At 38.6% G+C, this 22,327-nt stretch overlaps 1 protein-coding gene across 2 annotated transcripts in view; it reads right to left on the minus strand.

Moving 5' to 3' along the window:
• The window catches only part of SPOCK1 (SPARC (osteonectin), cwcv and kazal like domains proteoglycan 1), a 281,971-nt gene that overhangs the window by 73,387 nt on the left and 186,257 nt on the right, over positions 1 to 22,327 (minus strand). For both annotated transcript variants that reach the window (XM_035338420.1, XM_035338419.1), the window contains one exon: positions 19,505 to 19,637. In XM_035338420.1, coding sequence (XP_035194311.1) covers positions 19,505 to 19,637 — 133 coding nt within the window. The remainder of the gene's footprint in view (positions 1 to 19,504; positions 19,638 to 22,327) is intronic.

A 22,327-nucleotide genomic window follows, 5' to 3' on the forward strand; every position in this document is an offset into this window, starting at 1 on the left:
AAATCCAGAGATCCAATTACTCACATTAGAGTATTGAACATACATTCTAATACAGGGGCATTCTGACATTTTTTGTTTACTGGCTCCTAGAAGTTCAGTCCATTGTATCATGACTTTAAGCCTCCTGATAATAGTTTTGCTTTTCTTACATGCCTTTCTTGGCCATGCAAGGTAGCTCACGGACTACAAGTCAGATGCACACAAACTACCTGTCAGAACCCACTGCTTGCTTATAACCATAAAACAACCAACAAAGCAGTCCTTCTTCAGGATATTGCCAGTTCAGATTACAAAACTGGTACTTAACAAATCTCATACTTATACCTAGAGATGCAGACTCCTTTTATTGACTTACCCTTGTGTTGAAAAAGAGCAGTACTAGATCTAATCTAGAAAAATAAAACCAGCATCTCTTAGCAAAAGGAATAATTGGAAGCAAATTGAAACCTATAAGCAACAAGTTCTATAAAAACACAACAGAGTTCTTTTTTTCTCCATCTAACAGGCTAACTTAAAACCCAAAAAGTTTACATTAAGAAAATCAAGGGAGTAAAAATGCAGGAGCTGTTACACAGTCTGGACAGTAACACAGCAGCAGAATTACCAGTTCTTGGGATTAATATATTCTCTGCCTCCAGAAGGCCATTGTGTATATAAGGTTTGTGACATATACATTATTTTCTAATAATCATCAAGAATTTCTGGAACTTATTAGTAAACCTTAAATGTGATCTCCCAAAGAACTCCAAGACTCCAAAGGTTAAAAATGTTTTCCTGCAATGAGACACACAGTGACCTCATAAATATTAACAGACCCTTTGAACTGGAAAATGCCACCAATTCTAGCTTCTATGCAATGTTATGGGACTGAGCAAAATGGAATACAAGAACATTCCTGCAAACATTTACCCCTGTGGAAGCCTTAGATAAAAGTGCAGTTTGGAAGTCCTATTTGCATGCTTCAAGAGTCCATGAAGAATGTTTGGAAAATCCATTTACGCTTTCAAAGCAGATTCAGCACATTAGGCTGAGATTTCTTCCTAAAATGTGCTAGTTCAAGAATCAAAAGGTTTACCCAGACAATAAAACTTTTCTCCTCCAAATAGTATTAAATAACTGGTTGTATACCACTGATATTCAAACTGTTTTATCAGCAAGTGACTTTTTTTTTTTTTTTCCTTCTCCATTACTCCCTTGGAAAAAAGCTACTTCACAGAATTACAGCACAGCAAAGCTTTCATGTCTACACTGTGCATTTTGTTTACCAGCTAGTTATCCACTCATTGGTATGTGCACTTACTTCCCATTTACGTGAACGTTACATTTGTTCCAAATGGCTGAGCTCGGAGCTGGTCGCAGCAGTTCACTCAGCTGCAATGCTGCAGACAAAGCCTCTCTTTTCCCTCTCACAGGTCTCAGACATTCCTGGGTGTCCTCAGAGGACCTCAGAAATTACCCTTCTAACTGGCAGTACATCACCCTTCCTGCAGACTATAATATTAATACTGTAAATTACTTTTGAAGCTTCACCAAATTAAAAGTCAGAGATGAGTGCTTCTTTAGGAACAGTTTATGGAACACTTCAGCATTAAGCCTTGAAACCATTCCTTGCAGTAGAAAAAGGGATGTCTGTGGCTTCCACCACAGTACCTGAATTGTCCAGAGGATGTCACCTTTGAAATGCAAGCAAATGAGGCATCTTTGTCCAAGTCCTGCTTTTATGACTGAAACCCCGTGCATAGTTGGCCATTGCTCAGATAGCACGGCTGGGGTGTCTGCCCTCCTTTCCATAGGAGGACAGTTAAAAGCTCAGTGAGTCCCAGCCTCAGTCCCTCAGTAAAGACATTAGCTCCTTGTTCTGACCCCAGCCTCACCAGCCAGATGGACAAAGAGTGCCTGCCCTTAAGCATTCTCCTGGTCTCTCACTTCTCTCATTCCAACAGGAAGGGTTTCCTTCATCAGGATGCTCGAGGGGACATGATCTGGCTCATTCTGTTTAAAAATGAAGTGAGAAGAGGTGGGTGAGCTTTGCTGTCAGAGCAACACAGACGGATGCCAGCAGCATGCAGAAGTCAACCACAGCCTCGTGCACAGGATTGCTGAAAAAAACCTATCCCCCAAGCCCAGCGCATAGGCTGATGGTTCGAGAATGAGAAAACCTGATGGATTTGCACAACTCTCCATGGCAAAAAAATAAAATAATAATTTAAGAAAGGTCAGATTGTCACAGTTGCCCCTGACAAGACTACCTACCTGGTGAGACCTTCAGCCTGTACTTTGGGCCACCACTGTGCCCTAGCCAAGACCTTAGAAATATTCACAATACAAGCTGTCACCAGTGCTACATTTCCTTGTCACTCTCTCTGTGTGACTGATTTGCCGAGATCAAGTCTAAATTCATGATCAGCAGCAAGGGCACCTAACATGAATTATACAACTGGCTTTCCTTCCTAGCCTCCTGGATACGCTAGAGAAAATGCTTTCCCTGCATACATTGCTGCTTTTTATATCCACAGCATATTCTGTGTGTAATGATGCATGACTGCTCCGCTCATCCCACTGCCTCCTCCCCACTCCCAAAACAAAGATGATGCTAGGTAACAAAGAGGCATTTGTATTAAATATCAAAACCTATATTATAAAATGCATTGATGTCATAACAGGGCATCTTGCCTCTTGAGGTAAGATGAAAACAGGCAGGGTGGAGGTGGTGGCGATTTTCTGAATTTGGGAAGTTAGCACTAAAGAAAGTTAATGTTTGCTTAGTACAGGTCTGAAGAGGCAGGGACAGTGCAGAAAGCTCCATCTAGGGAGACAGAAGATAATGTGGTAAAGACAGCACAAAAACAAGGGGATCAGATAATTAGAGAAGGAATAATAATAATTAAAAAAATCTCTCCACCTTCCCAGAAGCATTGATGAAAAGAAGAAACTACAGTCGCCGAAGAGAAAAACTTCACAGGTTCTTCCTGGATGCAGTTTAAGTCAAAGGACTAGCTAATTAAATTTCTATCAACAGTATCCTGACAGCTGACCAGAAGGAAGAAAATTACTGTCAATAAGGAAGAAATTAGAGGCCTGGAGAATACCAGATTTTGGGAGGTGGCAAAAGAGTCTCCTCCAGAACACAGCCAAAGGGGTAAAACGAGGGAGCCAGGGATGAACAACAAGCAGAAAAACCCAGACAGTGCCCTCAGCTCTCACAGAAGTGAAAGATGATGTCTTGAGCATATTAACAAAGCAATAAATTCCACAGAGTCATCTGCCACCCTGAAAGCACAGTGTATACTTGAGAGTCTTGAGAGTTTTTGCCCAAGGGAAGGAGATACTGGAGTTTTAGTGTCAGCTCACATCTCAGATTCTCTTCTAAAGGTATCTTTAAGTTGGTCACTCAATTTACTTGCAAGCTGTATGATTTGATACTAGAGTAAAGCTTCCTAGTTTTCTCTGAACAAGAATTAGATGATAAAGTTTCAGACACTGATGGACTTTGACTCCTGTCAATGTAGAGAGATAAGCAGTGATAATGAAGAACCCTTTTTTCCTAAGCTGTTTCTACATAAGTTTATATATTATCTATATATGTATTATTAATATATTAAACATATGTAATAATATAATAATTTAACATTATATTAATATTATATATAATATATATAATGCTGCAGACAATTATTTGGAAATTGCCAGACTCATTCAAAAGTTTGCTTAGACTGTGGGGTCTCCTTATTCCACTGGTGAAATTAAAAATTTATGAGCGCATCAAAAAGAAATATATTAAAAAGGCTTCTGATTTAAAATTTGTCATTATTTCCATTTTCAAGTTCTAGCATAAGGAGAAGAAAAGCAACATTTCAATAACTGTCTACTAATGGAAAAGAAGGGCTGTAGTTTAAGCTAATGGAACACCACAATGAATGAAAAAGATTTAGGGCTGAACTACCACGAAACTATTGCCAACCATCATCCAAGTATTCTGTTGCTTCAACCTGCAAGGTGGCCATGAGGAGATAAGTGAATGATTCTTTTTATTTGATTTATCTAACAAATGCAATCACTGTTCTTTAGTCCTAGATTAGTCTGAGTGCTGTGCAAAATGACCTCCTACTACTTTCCAGTTATTTAGGTGTGAAGACTTTTCTAATAAAATATACGGAATCAACAAATAGAAGTTAGCAGTGATTTAGATTATAATGCCAAATTCATTATCACAGTAGAAAATCACTTTCACCTGTAAATACCTCTCACACAGGCTAAATAGCAATCCCAGTGTCTGACAGGAGTGGCTATGGAAGTTTATGGAATTGGCAATTTATGCTGCAGGCAAAAAAAAAAAAACAACTTTCAACTGAATGCACGCTGTGTGCAAATATTAGTGTTGACATATCCCCTGACACCACACACAACGATGCCTCCTAGAGGAGCACAAACCTTCACCCTATTTTCCAATTGGCCCATACTCAGCTTTGGGCTGACCACATTCTTTGCCTCCCAGCACCTTCCTCTAGGCAAGCTGCTTCATGGTAAGCAAAAGTTGTCAGATAGTCTACAGGTGATGCAGCTCGGTTTGGCACTACAGGATCAGGTATACCAGATAATCGGTCAAACTAAATGCAAGATTTAGAACATGCTTTCAGATTTAAGGATAAGTGTAGTCTTTAAATTACTGCTCTGGAATTTACTGGCTTAAAGTGAAAGACCTTATGGCATCCCATCAAAGAGTTACATAAGTCAAAAGGGTTTTCTTTGCTCAGTGTTGCCTGTGCAAGATATATTTAAGCAATAAAACATACTTCCAACACTAACCCTCCTATATAGGCTCCATGATGACAGATTTCAGTTTTGAAAATAGAGAAGTCTCTGTAAAGGCTAGCATTCCTCTTCCATTTTGATTAGAGGCTTTTGCTAGCTGCTTTCTACTTTTTATTTGCTCATTTGAACTGCAAGGCGTTTGATACCAACTTCAGCAGATTTCAGGCATGATCTGCATCCTATGGTCACAGGTTTGGTATGCTGCACAAGCATGCCATATTCCCACCTAGGGCAGAGCATCAGCTGAAACAGCTTTGCTTTGCAGTCTCCCTGCAATTTAAGTTGGCTGCATATGATCTGTAAATGTCTTCAATCTTTTAATCTTACAGCATTTAACCCCCTGGGTAGCAGGTGCCTCTTTGACATACCTCTCTTGAAAATGGTAAACAGACTAAAATTGGAATTTCTAGCAAGTAGTGTTCATTTGTGCAAAAGACAAGATATTCCTGAAATAACTTGAGAATTTGAAGTTAAAAGGGAAGAGTCCATTAACAAGTTGAAGCCTTGATCTACAGGAGGCTTTTAGCACTTTGTCTAATCTAATTCGTATTTAATAAGCAGCTTTTTCCCCTCCAAAGCAGTGCATCCACAATCCCCAGTAAAAACCTCTGCAAATGAAATGAATTATTTTGTACTTTCTGCAGAGTTCAGTTTTATATCTTTAGATATTCTGCTTGAAATTTATAAATAATCCTGGTGTTGCTTTTGCTTTGTAATGATATAATTTCCACAGACAATCCCATTGACTAATTTTATTTGTGACTCTTAGAGAAAAATCATTTGTAAGGCAGCCAAGGTAAGTAATAACCATTTATACGATTCTTGTGATCTTCCATTTGTGTTTCTGTCATAGTTGCCCACAAAAACAAGGACAGGTTCTTGACTACAGTCTGGATCAAGAAGTCTTGCAAGAGGTTATTTACGCACTGAATCTTAACCAGGAGGTACAGTACACTTTATGATACGCTCAAACATGAGTAAAGGTTTGGAGATACCATTATTTTTTCAGGGTAAAATATATTCATTTTATGTTTAAAATGTGGGGATGCTGGTAAATAGGATATTAAAAGGAAGTGTAAGAACTATTTCATGGGAGGTACATCTCATTCTCATGTGCTATCACTAGCAATATATTAAAGAACACCTCTCTCTATCCTCAGCTTTAGCTTCACCGTTTATCATAACTACACTCTGAATGGTACTGAAAGATAAAATAATGCCACTTATTTGTGACTCGAGATGTTGCAAGTCTATTCCCAGCCACAGGGGAAGTACGTAAAAGCCTCATGAAAGGTCATGGTGATCCTCTTCTTTGCCTGGTAAGTACTGGTGAATGTAATGGGGTAAAGACAATCAAAATAAAGACAATGGAAACAGGAATTACAGGAGCTAGTATTTCACACCCCTGAGGAAGTTAACAATCCCTATACTATTGCTCAATTATTAACTGAGATTTGGTAAGCAGTACAGTGCATTCCAGACATTCATCCTAGCCAGTGATTCCCTTCCAGAACAGTTGCTCTTTCCATTATTTCTCTGCAAGTATCATTTCTACTTCTACCTTAGCCCAATATTAAAACTGAAGTGTTACAGTAAGTTTGTTTCACAGGGTCAATAGTATTGGTCCACTCAGAAATAAATTCTACAGTCTTAGCGATTGCCTTTTTCTTGAGAACTTGAGCTTTAAATTTAGGGGTAGAACTAATTCCAGCCTCAAGACAAGTTAAAGTGACAAAGGAGGAAAATGAAAAGCACCTCAATGACTACAATTTAGCTTTGTTAATAGCCTCATCCTGTGAAACAATATTGAAAACATTCTCTATCTTTTGTCTTTTGTGCACTTGTATCCAACACTTATATTAAATTGCCTTACTTATCAGCTGAGATTTTCAAGGAGAATCTTGTAACTTGGCTTGTATTCTCATTCTGTGTGAGCAGTAGTGAAAATTGGAAAAACTGAAAACAAAACTGAAATTTTAAAAACAAATTTGAATTAGCCAAATTAGCCAGAAATAGCGTAATCACGCAAATCCAAAATCAGCCAAGCTTCCATTGCATCCTGGGGAAGTGGGCATAATTATGGGCGTTGGGGACTCCAGCTGTAAGCCAGAGCAGATGTCTTTGTCACAGGCCCATTTGTGACAGTGCACCACCTGCATGAGACCAACCTTGAACACAAGGGCACTCTGCTCATACCAGAGCACAAACAGCACTGTAGCAGGAAGGGTAAGCTATTTGGTGATCCAGCTGGAGGAAAAATGAGGGCAGTTCTTTTTGCAATACACTGTGCAGTTACGCACTAACCTAGATGTAGATCGAGGCAAGAAATCTGCACCTGGGAACAAAGAGCAAAATGTATTGGTTGCACAAACTTGGCCTTCACTTCAGTGACTGCTGCTGTGCTTAATGCAGGTCATGAGTTCCATCCAAAGCCTATTTCAAAGCAGAGCACTATCTGCATGAGTTGAAGGCTCTGAGCATTTCAACCCAGCCTCCAAAGGGAGCTGTAGTTCAGAGGAAGAGCCACTTCAGATCATTTACAGCCATAATAGAAACTTTAAGAGAAACAAACAAACAAACAAAAAAACACAACAAAACAGACATTGTCCTGCGTTACCCTAAGCCACAATGCTTGAGCTTGTGAGACAGCTACAACCAACTAGAAATAAATCCAGATTCCACCTTTCCAGCTAGCTAGAACAATCTAATACTTTGGTTAGGTCCTAACTGGAACTAGAAACTGCTCAAATAGAAAAAATAAGAGACCAGATTCACCTAAAGACGCACACGGTGATAGACAAAATGCATTACGTGATATGATTACTGGTCTGCAAGAAAAGAAATTCTGTCTCAACACAAAATATTGAGGCTGCAGGCCAGTTTTCAAGAACCACGTGGTGCACAGCCACAGAGAGACATACAAGAATACGACAGAAATAATTCTCCTGCTGACTGAGTCCCATCAGCGGTTCCAGTACATCCTGATGGTGCTCAAGTGGAGTTTGATGTAATCTGCAGAAAAGACAAGATCAAATAGGGAGGATTTGCATGATGCTGCCATGTATCGCCCCAGGACATGAGATCTATTTGCAGATGTCCTGCAGGGCAAACTCCACGAGGCTGGGCAGAACCCAGATTAGAACTGCATCCTACGAGGTTTTCTTGTCTTTTCTGTCCTGTGTAGAAATTGGATGAGACAGCTTGAATAACAGTGTCATCTCTCCTCTGAAAGCTTCTGCTTCCCTATGAATAAGTCCTTGCATTTAAGAACTCTCATCAATGCAATGCAAATGAACTGAAACTGTGTCGAGCCAGTGACTGAAGAAAAACTATCTCCATTCAACTGCTAAAGTTTTTAAAAGGTTCTTTACCCTGTCCGTGCTAGCAAGGAAACTTTTCTTTAAGAGGCATTTCAGCACTGTCTCCCCCTCAAATCACTTGTTTTCAAAAGGTCTTTTTTGAGGTGAGAATGCAGGTTACTAAAGAGTCTTTTGAGATGTCTTCTCTATCAGCCTGTAGAAATTCACACTGAAGTTTCACAACTAGCATTACTGAAATCCAAACTAGAAAACTTCCCTTTTTCCTTTATTTCCCTACCTATTCATTACAACCTACTACAAGAAAAAAGTGAATACAGCTAGCTAGACCTAAAGTGACCCACTTCATGTTCTTTTCTCAATTTGCACAGGTAACAAGAATGGAAGACAAAAGATTCCATTAACAAGAGAATATCCTCCACTACCATACATTTGGAACAAAACATATATTGATTTTTGTTCCTAAGGAAAATGTGATATGAGGCACGTTTGCAGCAAAAACTACTTTTACTAGGATTACATTGCAGCAAAGTAGAGGAATCTTGTATTTTTGACAATGTGATCCTTTCTCCCTGCATATTTATTTGTAGAAACAACACATTAAAATGGAAAAAGGAGAAGCAGGTATCATTGGAGAACTGTCCAAATTATACAGAAATAAGAATGAGTGGGTATAGCTACAACGAGCTTGAACTATTTGCACTGCTTTTGTCTATTAAGTTAGGCACTGATGAATAGCTGGGAGAATGCAACTAGTCGAGCTCTTTCAATTTTGTTTCTGGGAAGAAATCTCTGTGGATCACAGGAGCCCACTTGTATCATCTAAATGATAATAACTGGGTATAGGTCCAGTATAAGATATCCTGCAAATAGTGGAATGAAGGAAGTCCATTTTCTCCTTGTGTTTTTCCCCTAAAACATCTTCCCATTCCCAGCATAACAGTATCGCCACTTTTCTTTTTTTCCTTCTTTCCACAGACTCTAAATCCAAGACCATGAAGGGAGAAAGGAGTCTCTAATAGCAGCCCAATCCTTATCATGCCATCAAAGGGTAACCAAGATGATTCCATGGTTTGACGACTTGGAGGACTTCGTCCTAACTCCACTACTTCCACTTTGTTTTATTCCTTCTCTGCTCGGGGAGAATTGTCCACCTGCAAGGCATCAGTGAGCAGGTTCTGGCATTTCCAGCCCAGGGTACTCATGCTTTTGAGGGCACAGGCAGGTTCCCCTCCAAATTTTGCCTTTCCCTTAAAGTCAATGAATGTTCAAATTAGTGATTGAAGAAAACCCTATGAGCTCAGACTGACATTTTTCTATAGAAAAAAAAAAAACTCTCATCAAAAAATGCTTATATCATTTTACATGCAACAATTATCCCAATGTCTCCTCAGTATTATGCAGATAATATCAGTGGGATTTCTTTTTAACACTACCTAGACACTTTTTATATGATGCTTTTATTTAATGCATTACTGTTTCCAACTATTTATTTGTACGTCTACAATCCACAAATTTTTCAAATACGAGAAATGCATTCATTTGTGCACTTCATGCCACAGTGACAACACGTTGAGTAATGTCAGCCTCAGGATGCATTTTCTAGTCTATACTATAGGGGCACATTTGAGCACGAAGCATAATATAAAGTACACACATAAATCCCATTATTATTAATGGGAACTATGTGCATTGCACCTCCCACACACTGCTTAAAGACTATGCCCCACAGAATCATTTTAAATAACCTACATTCTACAGTGTGAACCTGTTATTTAAAAGCTATTTCTTTGCCTACTCTATTATAAAGGGACAAGAGAGTTTACAGAGAACAAGCCTCACAGCTTCAGCCTCTGAGTTTCAAGCCTTTTCTTCACATTCTAAAAATATAAAGCAGTTTGTATTGTTCAAATAATCTAATTTTCCCATCCACCTTCATTAACATCGCTGGCTGAAGCCAATTACAAATGCCTTAAGGCTCATAGCCTCATAAGCATAGTGTGACAGGTCAGATTTTATTGTTTGCTCCATCTATCACTACTGACACAGTAATTCAAAGTACACAAGGCACAGTCTACTCACTGCTTTCTTCTTTCTCCCTGTGCACCTGCTGTAATTTTAATGTAGAAGCTTATTAAGAAGTATGTTGTTGTCTCTCATTCTGTGCTGGCTTCTCCCCCACATTTAAGAAAAAGCCCCAGGTTATGCTTTTATTCACACAGCACCTAGCTTTCCTTCCTTTGGGGTGAACATGCCTAAGCAAGTCATTATTGGTGATGTACTTGAGCAACAAATATATTTTAGAATAACCTAATGTGGTTGTGAAAATAAATAAATAAAAAACCAAACACCCCAACCACAGAAAAATCACCAGCACAAATGTTTTTGAGTGATCTAGAGAACAAGCCAAGGTGTTCAGTTACTTTGTAAAACATAGATGGTAGACCAATGTCTTCCAGTCTAAAGGTAGGTACCTAACCTTATTCATTTATAGATCCTCCAAGCTTGCAATGTGACCAGGTAGTCCTTATCCTGTAATCTGGCTGACCAGAGCTCTTAGAACCTTCTGTGGTGAATAAACAGAGGAAAAACTAGTTCAGCTGCTTACACAATTAGTACTATGCTGGATGAAAAGTCTTGTTAACATATAGATATACACAGTTTAGCTGGGAAGCTGTCCCGGAAGTAGCCACAATGCACAGATAGTGGATATGCAAGCCTGGTGGCTCCCACTTGTGATCTAAAATTGGTAGAGGATTGTTAGGGATTTTTGAATTTACTATCTGACACTACCAAAAAGCAGAAGCTTCTTCGGGTCAACATAAAACTTAAGTGGGATTTGAAAGGAAGCTGAGGAATTTGCTGGATCACTTGGTTACTTGAACAGAGTTCAGAAGTTATACTTCCCAGCTCCCTCAAAGTTTAACAAAGGTTACTGTACCAGGGGAAAGCACCAATTTGTTTGGCCTGGGGCTAAAGGCTGCACCAGAAAGAAAGTAGGAGATGAAACTACATTTTTCCGAGTACATTAGCTGACCAAGCAAGTGTCATTTTTAGAGCAGGTACAAAAATATCCCTTACAAGGAGTTACAAGGTACACAATTTTTTTGATGAACAATAAAGCATCTTGACTTGTTTGGTGTGACATCATATCATTCCTTGTAATGCTTGCCCTCAAGCATGAGCTATGGAACGTCAGATCAAGACTATGGTTTGACCTAGAACACCTCTGGCATGTTTGTTTTTAATATTTAATTTTGATGATTTTTTTTTTTTATAAGTTGCTCATTAGATATTTCTTTAATTTTAGCAGAGGGAGTCAAAACCACTTTCAGTCCTGCTGCTGTGAAATTGCAAGATCTCCAATAATTGCAAGAGTTCCTTAATCCTCTACTAATGTAACAGAGAAAATTGTGGTCCCAGAAACACAGACAGACCCTACGTGCTATACAAAAAGAGACAGCTAGGAGGGGAGCCAGTATAATCTACAGGATTATAGCAAACTGCATTGGCTGTGACAGTTCATAGTATAAAGTACATGTTTTATTACCAAGTTAATAGTTTTCTATACCAGTGCTCTTTACTTACATAGAAATGCCTTTGATAATACACTAACCAATGGCCAGCAGCACAGCTGAAGGGATGAAGAGACCTGTTGCACAGGAACACATCAAATCCATGGACTCACAGTTAAGACTGGGGACAGTAGCTCAGCTTAGTTCTCAGAGCAGGATTTTGTTTGCTTATTTGTGACAACACATTTGAGCTTATCAGTCTCTAACCTTAGGATTATAACGATATTGGTAACAAATAACTCATTTTACCTTGACAGTAGTGTTACCAGAAGTCCTTTTGAAGGGAGCCCAAATATTGCTGCAATTTGCCCCACAAGAATACCAAGGCTCCCAGCACTGAACACATACAGGAATAAACCCAAAGGTATGACCAAACATCCTATTACAAAATTGAGCACAATATTCTCTAGTACTTCTAGAATTTGCTTAACTTGGGAACAAAGCTGCGCAAAAGTGATTTACTTCACCCTCTCACAAGTGCTCGGTACTCAGAGACATGAATTTCCACAACTAATTGGGCAGCAGGGAAACTCAGACTAAGAGGTGAAGGGATAAATTTTCAAAGTCACAGATGGTGACTAAATGCCATCTGTGCCTTTCAAAATTCATTCTTGAATAAGCTGATGAAAGCCATCCCACCCTTCCCAAGTAAGAATTTAGATCTTCCTTATTTCTAATTCTCTGCTCTTTCCTTGTGACCATGCTGAAATATATATATATATATAAACAAACAATTGTATGTCTTTAGGATAAATACCACTTCAACAAATAACATTTCTCAACCCATGCTTCAAACTAAATGTACTGTGCCTTGCAGCAGCTGCAGAGTTTAAGGCGCTGTGTTTTGCCTTCTGCAGGACAAGGTTTGTTAGCCAGGGCTTTTCTCCACAATAACAACTTCACAAAGCTTTTGGCTTGCAGGACTCAAGTCTCACTGGCTCAGACTACAGGCAGAGGGAAGATCTACCTTGCTAGGAGTACAGTGGCCAGACGTGCTCCAGACAAGTTAGCGATCTTCAGAGCGAACATCAGACAGGTTCTAGTTTTCCCAAGGTCTTCTGGAGTTTCCCTGTTACTTGTGAGAATAAAGTCAGTGATGCTGAAAGCCTCACTCCAGACCTATTGCTAGAGTTAGGAACCCCCGAAACAAAATAAATCAAGTCATTAAAGCAGAAATGAACACTGAAAACCTACTGCCTGAGTATGGAAGTTGTAACAATTCAGTAGGATATTTTTCCTGTGGAAAACTCCATCAGTTACCTCCCATGAAATCTATTAGTTTCCAGAAAAATACATTTAAATACTCCATTAAAAATCCTGACCAGCTTGATCAGAAGACTCCAAGAAGCTTAGAGTTGTCACATCTTAAACACATTTAACACAAAGAGCAAAAACCCCTATCACATTGAATGTTTTTTCATTATGACTTCAAAGTAGCTCTCACAGTATTTTAGTGTTAGGGACCAAATCTTTTCAAGTTATGAAAGGGGAAGATACATATGTTTCTGCTTTGCAACACAGGTCAGCAGAAGAATTAAGTAACACACCAGATCTACTATGCATGGTTTCAGGCCTGAGCTTACACCATACCTTACACCAGGCCTAAACTCTGAACTCAGCGTGAAGAATTGAGTTCACAGATTAAAAAAAAAAAAAAAAAAAAAAGGAAAATAAAAGAAAAAAATCTATAAGCCTCACATTGGAAACAAACACATAAGGCTGACTTCATTCTCTTCTCCATGGATTTTTAACCATATCCTACCTATCTTTCCTCAATCTCCCCTTGTATAACCAATCCAAAGCAAAATGTTAGCACTGAATTTCATCCAGCCCTTCACCCATCTAAGGGCAGAAGAGGTCTTGCTGCTCACTAAGCCTCTGCTGGGTATCTTGTTTTCCATCAGGAACAGCATTAGCTGTATTCTTGGAAAGGCTGAGTCACAGACACCACAGCTGGATAGCAACATCGCAGGCCCAGAGGGTAGGTAATCCAGAAGAGCTGGGTTATAAAAAGCCTAACCATGCTGCACTAAAGATTCTCCACACTTGGACACTTCATAAATATTTGTTAGTTGTGCTTCTGAATACGGACTCCTAATTAAATGCATCAGCCTTCACAATGCACGCATTTACCTAAGAATGTCTGGTTATTTTGGCCATTATTTTTTCCTCCCATTTCAAGATCACTGGAAAATTATTTCTCTTGCACATCCCTTAATATCGAATTTGTTACCTAATGTTATGACAACAGGAGGTGGTTTTTCCATTTTCAAACAAAGACATGATCACAGACTTAATTAGTTTGCAATGATTTAATTAAAATTTGCAGAACAACAATGTACCTAATTAGGAGCATAATAATTATACCAATGTACCTTTCCATCTTTGAAGGGTACATTAGTCATTGAGGTGGTATGTTTTGTAATTTAAGATCATCCCTATTTTCATTTTCTGATTGGTTAAGTGCAGTCATCGTCATGTTCAGGTAATTGCTTTATTAACTAGCTTAATTAAACTTCCTGTAAAACTGACAGCTACACAGTTATTATTCTTAATGTGTTGCTGACAAAAACATTAACTAATTACATAGTGCTCTTTACAGGGCTTCCTTACCTCACAAGCTTTATTCATTAGTACTTTAAAGAGCTTTGAATACTGACTGCAGTATACTATGGAAATGTTTTGTATTGTCAGAGTATTAAATAGAGCTCTTTATATCCAGGAAGCAGCAATCACTCTTTGCAAGTCTTATAATAGAGGAGAGAGTTCACATATTTTAAAACAGCTGCACTGCAAGCAGTAGGTGGACTCAGTGAAGTTTTTGACAAACCTAAAGCCTAGAGAGTTCAAAGTTAGAGAAAAAAAAATGATAGAGAATTTCTAAACTTTCCAGAAATGTAACAGAGTTTTACAAGTCCAAGAAACACCAGAAACTATTACTGGAAACAGGATACAAGGACTGAGTAAATACAGACCTCATTTTCCATCTGTGTTCAATGTGTCCTGTCACAACATGGAAATATCTGGCACCAGTAAAGAATCCCACCACCCAGAAAACAAATTTGTTATCTGGAAATCAACAGAACACAAGGAAAAATACTATACACCACAGCCACATCACTTAATTCCCTTCAGCTTTAGCACTTCTATGAAGCTGATCAGATAACCCAGATCAATAACTGTGGCAAGTTTTGAAAACGCTTTAGAAAAAGAACTAGAAAGGTTTTATATCTAAAAAGACCGATGAGCCTTTCAAGCAGTACTATTCCCATATATGAAGATAAATCAAAATAAAGTTGGTTTTAATGAACGCCCATTCAGTTAGAAAAACGTCAAGAAAATCTGCTATGCTGAGGGTACTTAGACCTGATGTTAACATGAGATGTTAACCTAAGCAAGGATCCGTGATTTTATTTCATGCTTTTTATGCATAGTATCAGTTGTTGAGTGTCTCTAGAGATGTCCAGCCGTAATGTCATGTTCCAGTAAACATGTTCAAGAACATAACCCATACTTCTATTGGGCCAAGAACATTTCCTCCGCTACTCTGCAAATGGCTGCCTTTGAAGAATCCCAGTCCCTTATAGTCGGGGCGGGTAGGCAGACAGTCCCCAGAATCATCAGCACTATAATTAACATAAGTATAATGCTTTCTTTTAAAACACAGTCTCTACAGAAAGTACTAGAACAGAGTGTGACAGCCTGAGGACTAGCAAACAGTGCAAACCAGTAAAACGATAGTGCTTTTGCTATCTTGCCATATCGTCTGTATGACTTGAAGATTTTATTATCCAGTCAGGAATGACTAAGACATCATTTAGAAGAACAACAATTAAAAATGCATTGTAAGTTACGTTCCCGGAATTGAATCCTTAATGATTTCTTAGTTTCCAGGAAAACAGAACACAACAAAAGTCATCTGCCCTCCACAACCGTTATCAAAAGTCATACCAGCTCATACTCTGCAGTCTTAATTTTGCTTTAAAGGTGTGAAATTAATCTTTGAAGCAGAAACTAAAAATGCAAAACAAAGATAAGGAATACTCAGGACCAGCTCAAAAAGAAATTTCAATCCTACTCAAAGTTGAAATGGAATATACTTTCTTAAACAGCAGTACTTCAGTGAAGACAAGTACATTAGCTCCATTAGCTGCGTGCCTCATCTAAAGCCAGGGATAGCTCCACTTTTATGTAAGAACCCAAGAGCCACGCTAGCTCTGTGCTGCAGGCAGGATGCTAGGCTGAGGGACAAATAGCAGATCCTTAAGAAGAGTGAGAAAACTACAAAGCAGTAAAAGAACGAATCATTCCTGCCCAACTATACCAATCATCCCAGCTTCTGGTAATCGCTGGCTTAGGGACTCAGTGTGCTAGAGGTTTAGTAGCCTGCAGTGGATCTGTTCCCTGTGGATTCATATCAATCCGTTTATAGCTTCAGCCTGCACAATACCATGCTGCAGTGAATTTCACAATTCTGAACTGAAAAAATAAGAATAATTCATTTGTTTTAAAACTGAGTTAATTCCATTAGATCTTGTATTATGAAGCACAACATTCCTTTTCCATTACTAGCCATGATTTCTTATAAAAATAATACCAAAGTGTTTGAAGCTCTGTGCTTCCTTGCAGGTTCCACACCTCTGACAGCCACTGCTGCCCTTCTCCATGCATTTCCTAGTTCAACCATTTTAGCTTTAGGATACAATGATGATAATTGAAGGCAAATGAGATGCCCGTAATAATACAATAAAGTTTTGTGCTTGTTCTCAAATTCTTTCTTAATACTTTGTTTGCATTTTTGCCCAGCAGTGATCATTACGATCCTCTTCTCAAAACCAGCCAGAATTATTCTAAAATCAAGTGGCTAAACAAAAGCCTATGATGTGTATATATTTTTTTCCTCTTAATCTGTATTTCTGTAATTACTGACACCCAAGTTTCATCTATATTATTCCATTTTCATTCATTTTTACCTCAGCTAAGAGTCCAAAGGAAGAAAAAAGCAATCCCAGAACAAACATCGCTGATGGCATTGAACAGTAGCCTCCATTCATTAGCAAAACACTTTGATGCTGCCATGCCAGGCTATGAATACAGCCAAAACCTGTCTTCTGCCTATCTCCTACCCCTGTGCTGGCAGGAAAAGGCAAAATGTAACTGATCCAGGAAGGATTAAAACACCGGTGTGTGCCTGTGCATACTGCCTGTGACTACATGAGTAGATGGCCAACGGACAATTTCAGAAGACTTTTTTTTCCCCTGAAATGTAGTGGCTACTCTCCATTTTTTGCTTACATGCTTAACAACAATCCTTTCATTTACCCATTGTGCTTGCACAAAGCAGCTGATGCAGAGCCAGATACAGATACGTACACATGAATGCAGAGCAGCATGGTGTTTGCCCACACTCAAGCGCCCACCTTGTTGTATTTCCACAGTCAATAATGGAACACATCAGTGCTGCAGTGCCAAAATAGTACTTGCCTACTACACAGCATGTGAAAAAAAATACCAAGGAAAATTGTGATTTTAGTGACTTCAGGATCAAATGGATTAAGGCAAGAAAGAAGAATTACGTTATCTGGGGAAAACTAATGATGAACTTGGGGAAAGCAATTGTAGTAATCTGTTCATAAATGAGAGACCGACCCGTGGTTAGTACTTACAGTAAAATTGTTATTTGTTCGGACATTAAAAATACATCACTTAATTTTAATACTACCTAAAGTATCTTCATTTATCATTTTGTCTTTGAGAACAGATCAACAAAGCAGAACTTTTAGATGAAGCTGTATAGAAGCGACCATGTTCTACAGGCTACTGTAATAATACACTCTCAGGTTTACAGCGCTGTATACAGTGGGGAAAAACAGCACTGCTATTGAGCACCTCTGTTATTTAATAAAGGTTAACACGACGTGTCCTCTTGCTAGGACCAAATGTCATAGAATAGGTTTACCAACCAGCATGACACTGGAGGAGACTTCAATAAAAAAAAGTTAAGAAAAAACAACAAATACGCATTGTGACCAGCCATCAGAGTATTTAAAAAGCAATGAAATCTTATGTGCTCCAGGTTGAGGAAGAAAATGGGGACAAAAGCTGAGGAAAAGAACTTGCTGCGCTTTAAAGTTCAACAAAATACTACAATTTTCCATTGCTAGGACAGAAGCACCAGATAGTTAAAAACACAGTAAATGAAGGTGAAACAAGTGTTGCTTCTGAATAAGTATTCCACAAGTATATACATATAAAAAAAGCCAACCACCTCCAACTCAAACATCCAACTTCTTAGAGAAATGTCTTTGACAGTGAAGAACATCAGCAATAGGAATTGTCTAGGGTCTTTATTGTAGCACTCAGTGTTGTAGCTTAGCTCAGTAGCTTGATGAATTTATGACATTTGAATAATTTTGGAGGAAAAGTGTTTGGCTCTTATGGCAGAAAAAAAAACAAAACCCCAAAAACTGAGCTAGCAGTGACACAGGCAAGATGCACCGAAGTGAGTTCAATAGGATGACTGAATACTCAGTGAAGGCTATTTGCTACAGACCAGTCTACATCATACTCTCAAGAGTTCAGAGGCAAAAATGTTGAAATCAAAATGAGCTCAGTTTTAATCCTAAATACCAATGGTGCATTACTGTATTAAATATCCTAGGGAGTATTAAAAAGCATAGCTTGTATAAACAGGCAACTTTGAACACTTTTGTGTATTCTGTATGTAGGAAAATATTTCTGCTGATTTGCTCCTTTGGCCATGCAAATCCTTCAGCCAGAATAGGGTAGAGGCTTAAAAGAATTAGCTGTGGCAGCATTTAATACCTGAATCTGTTAATGGATGAAGCATGCAAGCTGCCCAGAGAATGTAGAATAACTGTGCTGACGACACTGCACCTATATGACAGTAGAGAACCCTTCCCTCTTGAAGATTTTATTTTCCTTTATTTTTCCAGGGCTTTTTCTTGGATTTTAAAGAGTAGTTTTACTGGGTGTCAAACCTTACCTTGGACACAGAAAGAGTAGAAAACTTCAGGGGCATTCCCTAAACATGACTTCCACTGCCTGCAACACTGGTAATGGAACATGCGTCTGAGACATGGAAGGCTTTATTTGATAATAACAAATCTGGACTGCTGAATAGCTGTGAAGACAGCTTATTTTATTGAATCAAGCCCTAAGGTGATCATATTTTTAGTATAACAATGAGCCAATTTAGTCCCGCTCTGGGATAATTCCCTGGGTTATGGGATTTTATTTTTATTTTTAATGGTACCATATATGCTGCATCTGGCACAGAAGAGTATTAAAAGAGATGTAAACAAATTGTTGTATGTTAACAAAACAGCCTGAAGGAAAAAACACAAAACAACCCACAAAAAGAAAAAACAACCTATCACAGAACAATGATACTGTCAAGTTACTTTACCTTTTGGGGACAAAATTTAAAGAAAACAAAACTAAACCAAGCCAAGGACTACCCTAGAACCCTCTTGCGTGACCAAGCCAGTTTGGTCAGATGCATTTCTTTGCATCATCGATATTGGAAGCATCCTTCACAAGAACAAGCAATTTAGAGAAACATGAATCACGAAAGTCATAAAATTCTGGTTAGTCATTCTAATTTGGTGTTTGTCAAATACATTAATGTGTAAATTTATCAGCACTTTTTCTACAGAAATAAACTAAGAGCTACAGTAGACTAATTTAATGCTGCCTATTAACTAAAGCCATTTGATCTTCATATTACATCCTGCACAGTCACTGCTAAAAGGATTGCAAGGCACAAACAGAACTTACCTTGGTAGTATACGTATGTCCATCAGAGCCACAGACAGGGCTGGCATGCATCATGGGGCAAGGTTTGCATTTCACTATGTTAGCTGGTCCAGTCCAGTGCTTCTGGGCCAAGTTTCCTTTCTTTTGTCGAATGCTGTAAGATAAGAGGCACCAGTTTTTTTGAACCTGCTTGTGTGAAACAGAAGAACAAAAACTTTTCTGAATAAAGCGTAGCTTGGTTTTCACCACAGTATTCGTTTAAAAAAGAAAGTTAAGTATAGCTCCTAATGATACTTCTATAATATGGCACATTAGAGCAGACTATCTCGGTATCGTAAATTGGTACGCACTGTTAGATTAACAATATTTGGCAATTTTGATTTGTAACTATGAGTGACTTCACTTGTAATTACAGCATTTTGTTAAACCATACCACGTTCCTGCTGAGGCATGCAAGCGATGTTAAACCAGGTTGTGTTTTCACTGAGTCACCAAATCCATGCCTACAGACACCCTGCTGTAACCCACCGTCAGGTAGCTTCACAGGTGGCTAGCACTGCCCCCTTCTCCCTTTCAGGGAACAAACTCTTTCAAAGTATTTATGAAAAGAACTTCTTGTTCAGGCAGAGTTCAGATTAAGCCTAAGTAGCAACAATTTAAAAGTGAAGTTGTTTCAAGAGCATTACTATTTATATTATGGTTATAAAAACGCACAGATATAGATAAAAATCAAAGAACTCTGTATGTGCTGCAGCATTCTTCATCGGCCAGCTCCAGAATAGCTGTTATTCTCAGATCAATCACAGTCCCACTAGGAACACCAGAGTGACATAGAGCATCTCCAGTTCTACACATGCATTTGTACCACTCAACTCTACTCAATTATTATATTAAAGATAAGTATGAAGTGACATCTGCTCTAAAGTCTTATTGGAAAACGTGCAATTGATCCTGATTAATGACTCATTTTCCTATAATAATGAACTACTTGGCTGCTACAGCATTTACTAATTATCATCAGCAGACTGTTGTAAGCTGATTAAAAGTTTGCTTTATAAACCACAAGTCAATGTTACAATGCAGATTCATTTTGGTCATGTGTTCTTGTCTTTCACTTGAAAACATTTACAAGGGAGGGCATCACATCAGCTTTGCTGGAGACGTAAGAAAAATAACTGCCATCTGTTTCTATACCATAGTAAGAAAAGACATGATACAACAATTCAGCTAGAATTTTACTTCAATGCACCGCTGAATGACTTTATCACAGTTCTAGAAAAATATATACAGATATATTTTAAAGCAATTTCGCTGCAGCTTGCAATTTGCTACACAATACTGACTGATGTAATGACACATTCAGCTGCTAAAATAATAGAAATTCTGTTCTTTCATCCCAGTTGAAGTTTTCTTCTAGTATAACCTTTGTCACAGTGATGGCTAGTACTATAAAGAAGCTTGTGTCCACAGAAGGAATCCAATCATGATATCATAAACTATGAAAATAGAAGCCCTGTTTTAAAGACTAAATTCCCTCAGTTGCCTCGAAGTTTTCTTAATCCATGGAGCAGCTTCCCATCTTTTTTAACCAGATGCTGAATGCTGCAGACATGAGGTTGCTCATCTCTGAGCCCCAGATACAACTCTGCAGACATGTTCTCCATGGTACTGGGGCTGTACAAACCCCTTCTTTAAGTTTTCCAGCAGTAACTTTTGCTTCTCTGTAGCCCCCTTGCCTCCAACTAAGATGCAATGATCATCTTATTTTCTGGAACTGTTTCAATTACAGGTTTTTTTTTTGTTTTTTTTTTTTTTTTCTTTCCACCTTGACAAGAAAATTTGCTCATTCACTTTACTAATGGCCCTGCACTTCTAGAAGCATACAAACTGGGAGTCAAACTATGGTGAGATGCAGTAGCAGATACTGACGAGCAGAGGCTGGAGATTGGAGACTTGAAAGGTGCTGTGCTCTTCCTTTGGAGGCAGCAGGAGGATGGATCACAATTCAAAGCAGACTGCCACAGTCTCAAAAGAAACTTGTCTGTATGTAAAATTGTTCAAAGGAAGAAAGTTTGAGGCTATAGAAAAAAACAGCTAAAGAAAGGCTGAACTTGAAATGTATGATTTAGTGCCACTGTCAGAGCCATTAGCCACAAAGCATTCAGGATGGAGATGAGTGACTGAACTAACAGGCACCTCATCAAAATTAAATGCAGATTCAAGTTCTTAGCTAGACTGATGCCTAACAAATCACAGGATCTTGAGGCTTTGAGTGACATGCCTAAAATATATATTACACAGCATTTCTGACCCAAGTTACATTCAGGCATTTCACACTATCCTAAAGAGAAAAGCCTGCTCCTGGCATGGCTGCTTGGCCCTTTCTGCATGGGCTTACAGCCCCCTCTTCATTTCCTTACTCCTGCTTTGGCCACTTCAGGGTTTGTACTGCGAAGCCAAATTCTGCTGTAAGATTTTTCTAGAACAAATGAAGTTTTCTGCTCTCCTATTCTCACTTAAAAAAATAAAGAAAAAGTAATTTCAATTTGCCCATTTCATGTCATTTCAGCAGCTCATCAAGTCTGGTGGCCCTCTCCACCAGTTACTGAGAGCAAAGAGAACAAACACAGCCTTAATGCTAAGCTCTGCTCATGCTGCAGGTGCCCTGAATTCAACAGCAAGGCATGTGAGTGAAAGCAGCACCTCCCCTTGTCTCTTAACTATAAAGGTTTCACCTGGAGTCGATTCAAAGTGTTTCATTTATACACCTGGAAGGGAACAGCATTAACACTGTTGTCTTCCCCTAAGCTGGTTCATCTTCAGGATCTTTTGATATTAAAAGGA

Source organism: Oxyura jamaicensis, chromosome 13 (genome assembly GCF_011077185.1).
Source record: "Oxyura jamaicensis isolate SHBP4307 breed ruddy duck chromosome 13, BPBGC_Ojam_1.0, whole genome shotgun sequence".
Taxonomy (NCBI): domain Eukaryota; kingdom Metazoa; phylum Chordata; class Aves; order Anseriformes; family Anatidae; genus Oxyura; species Oxyura jamaicensis.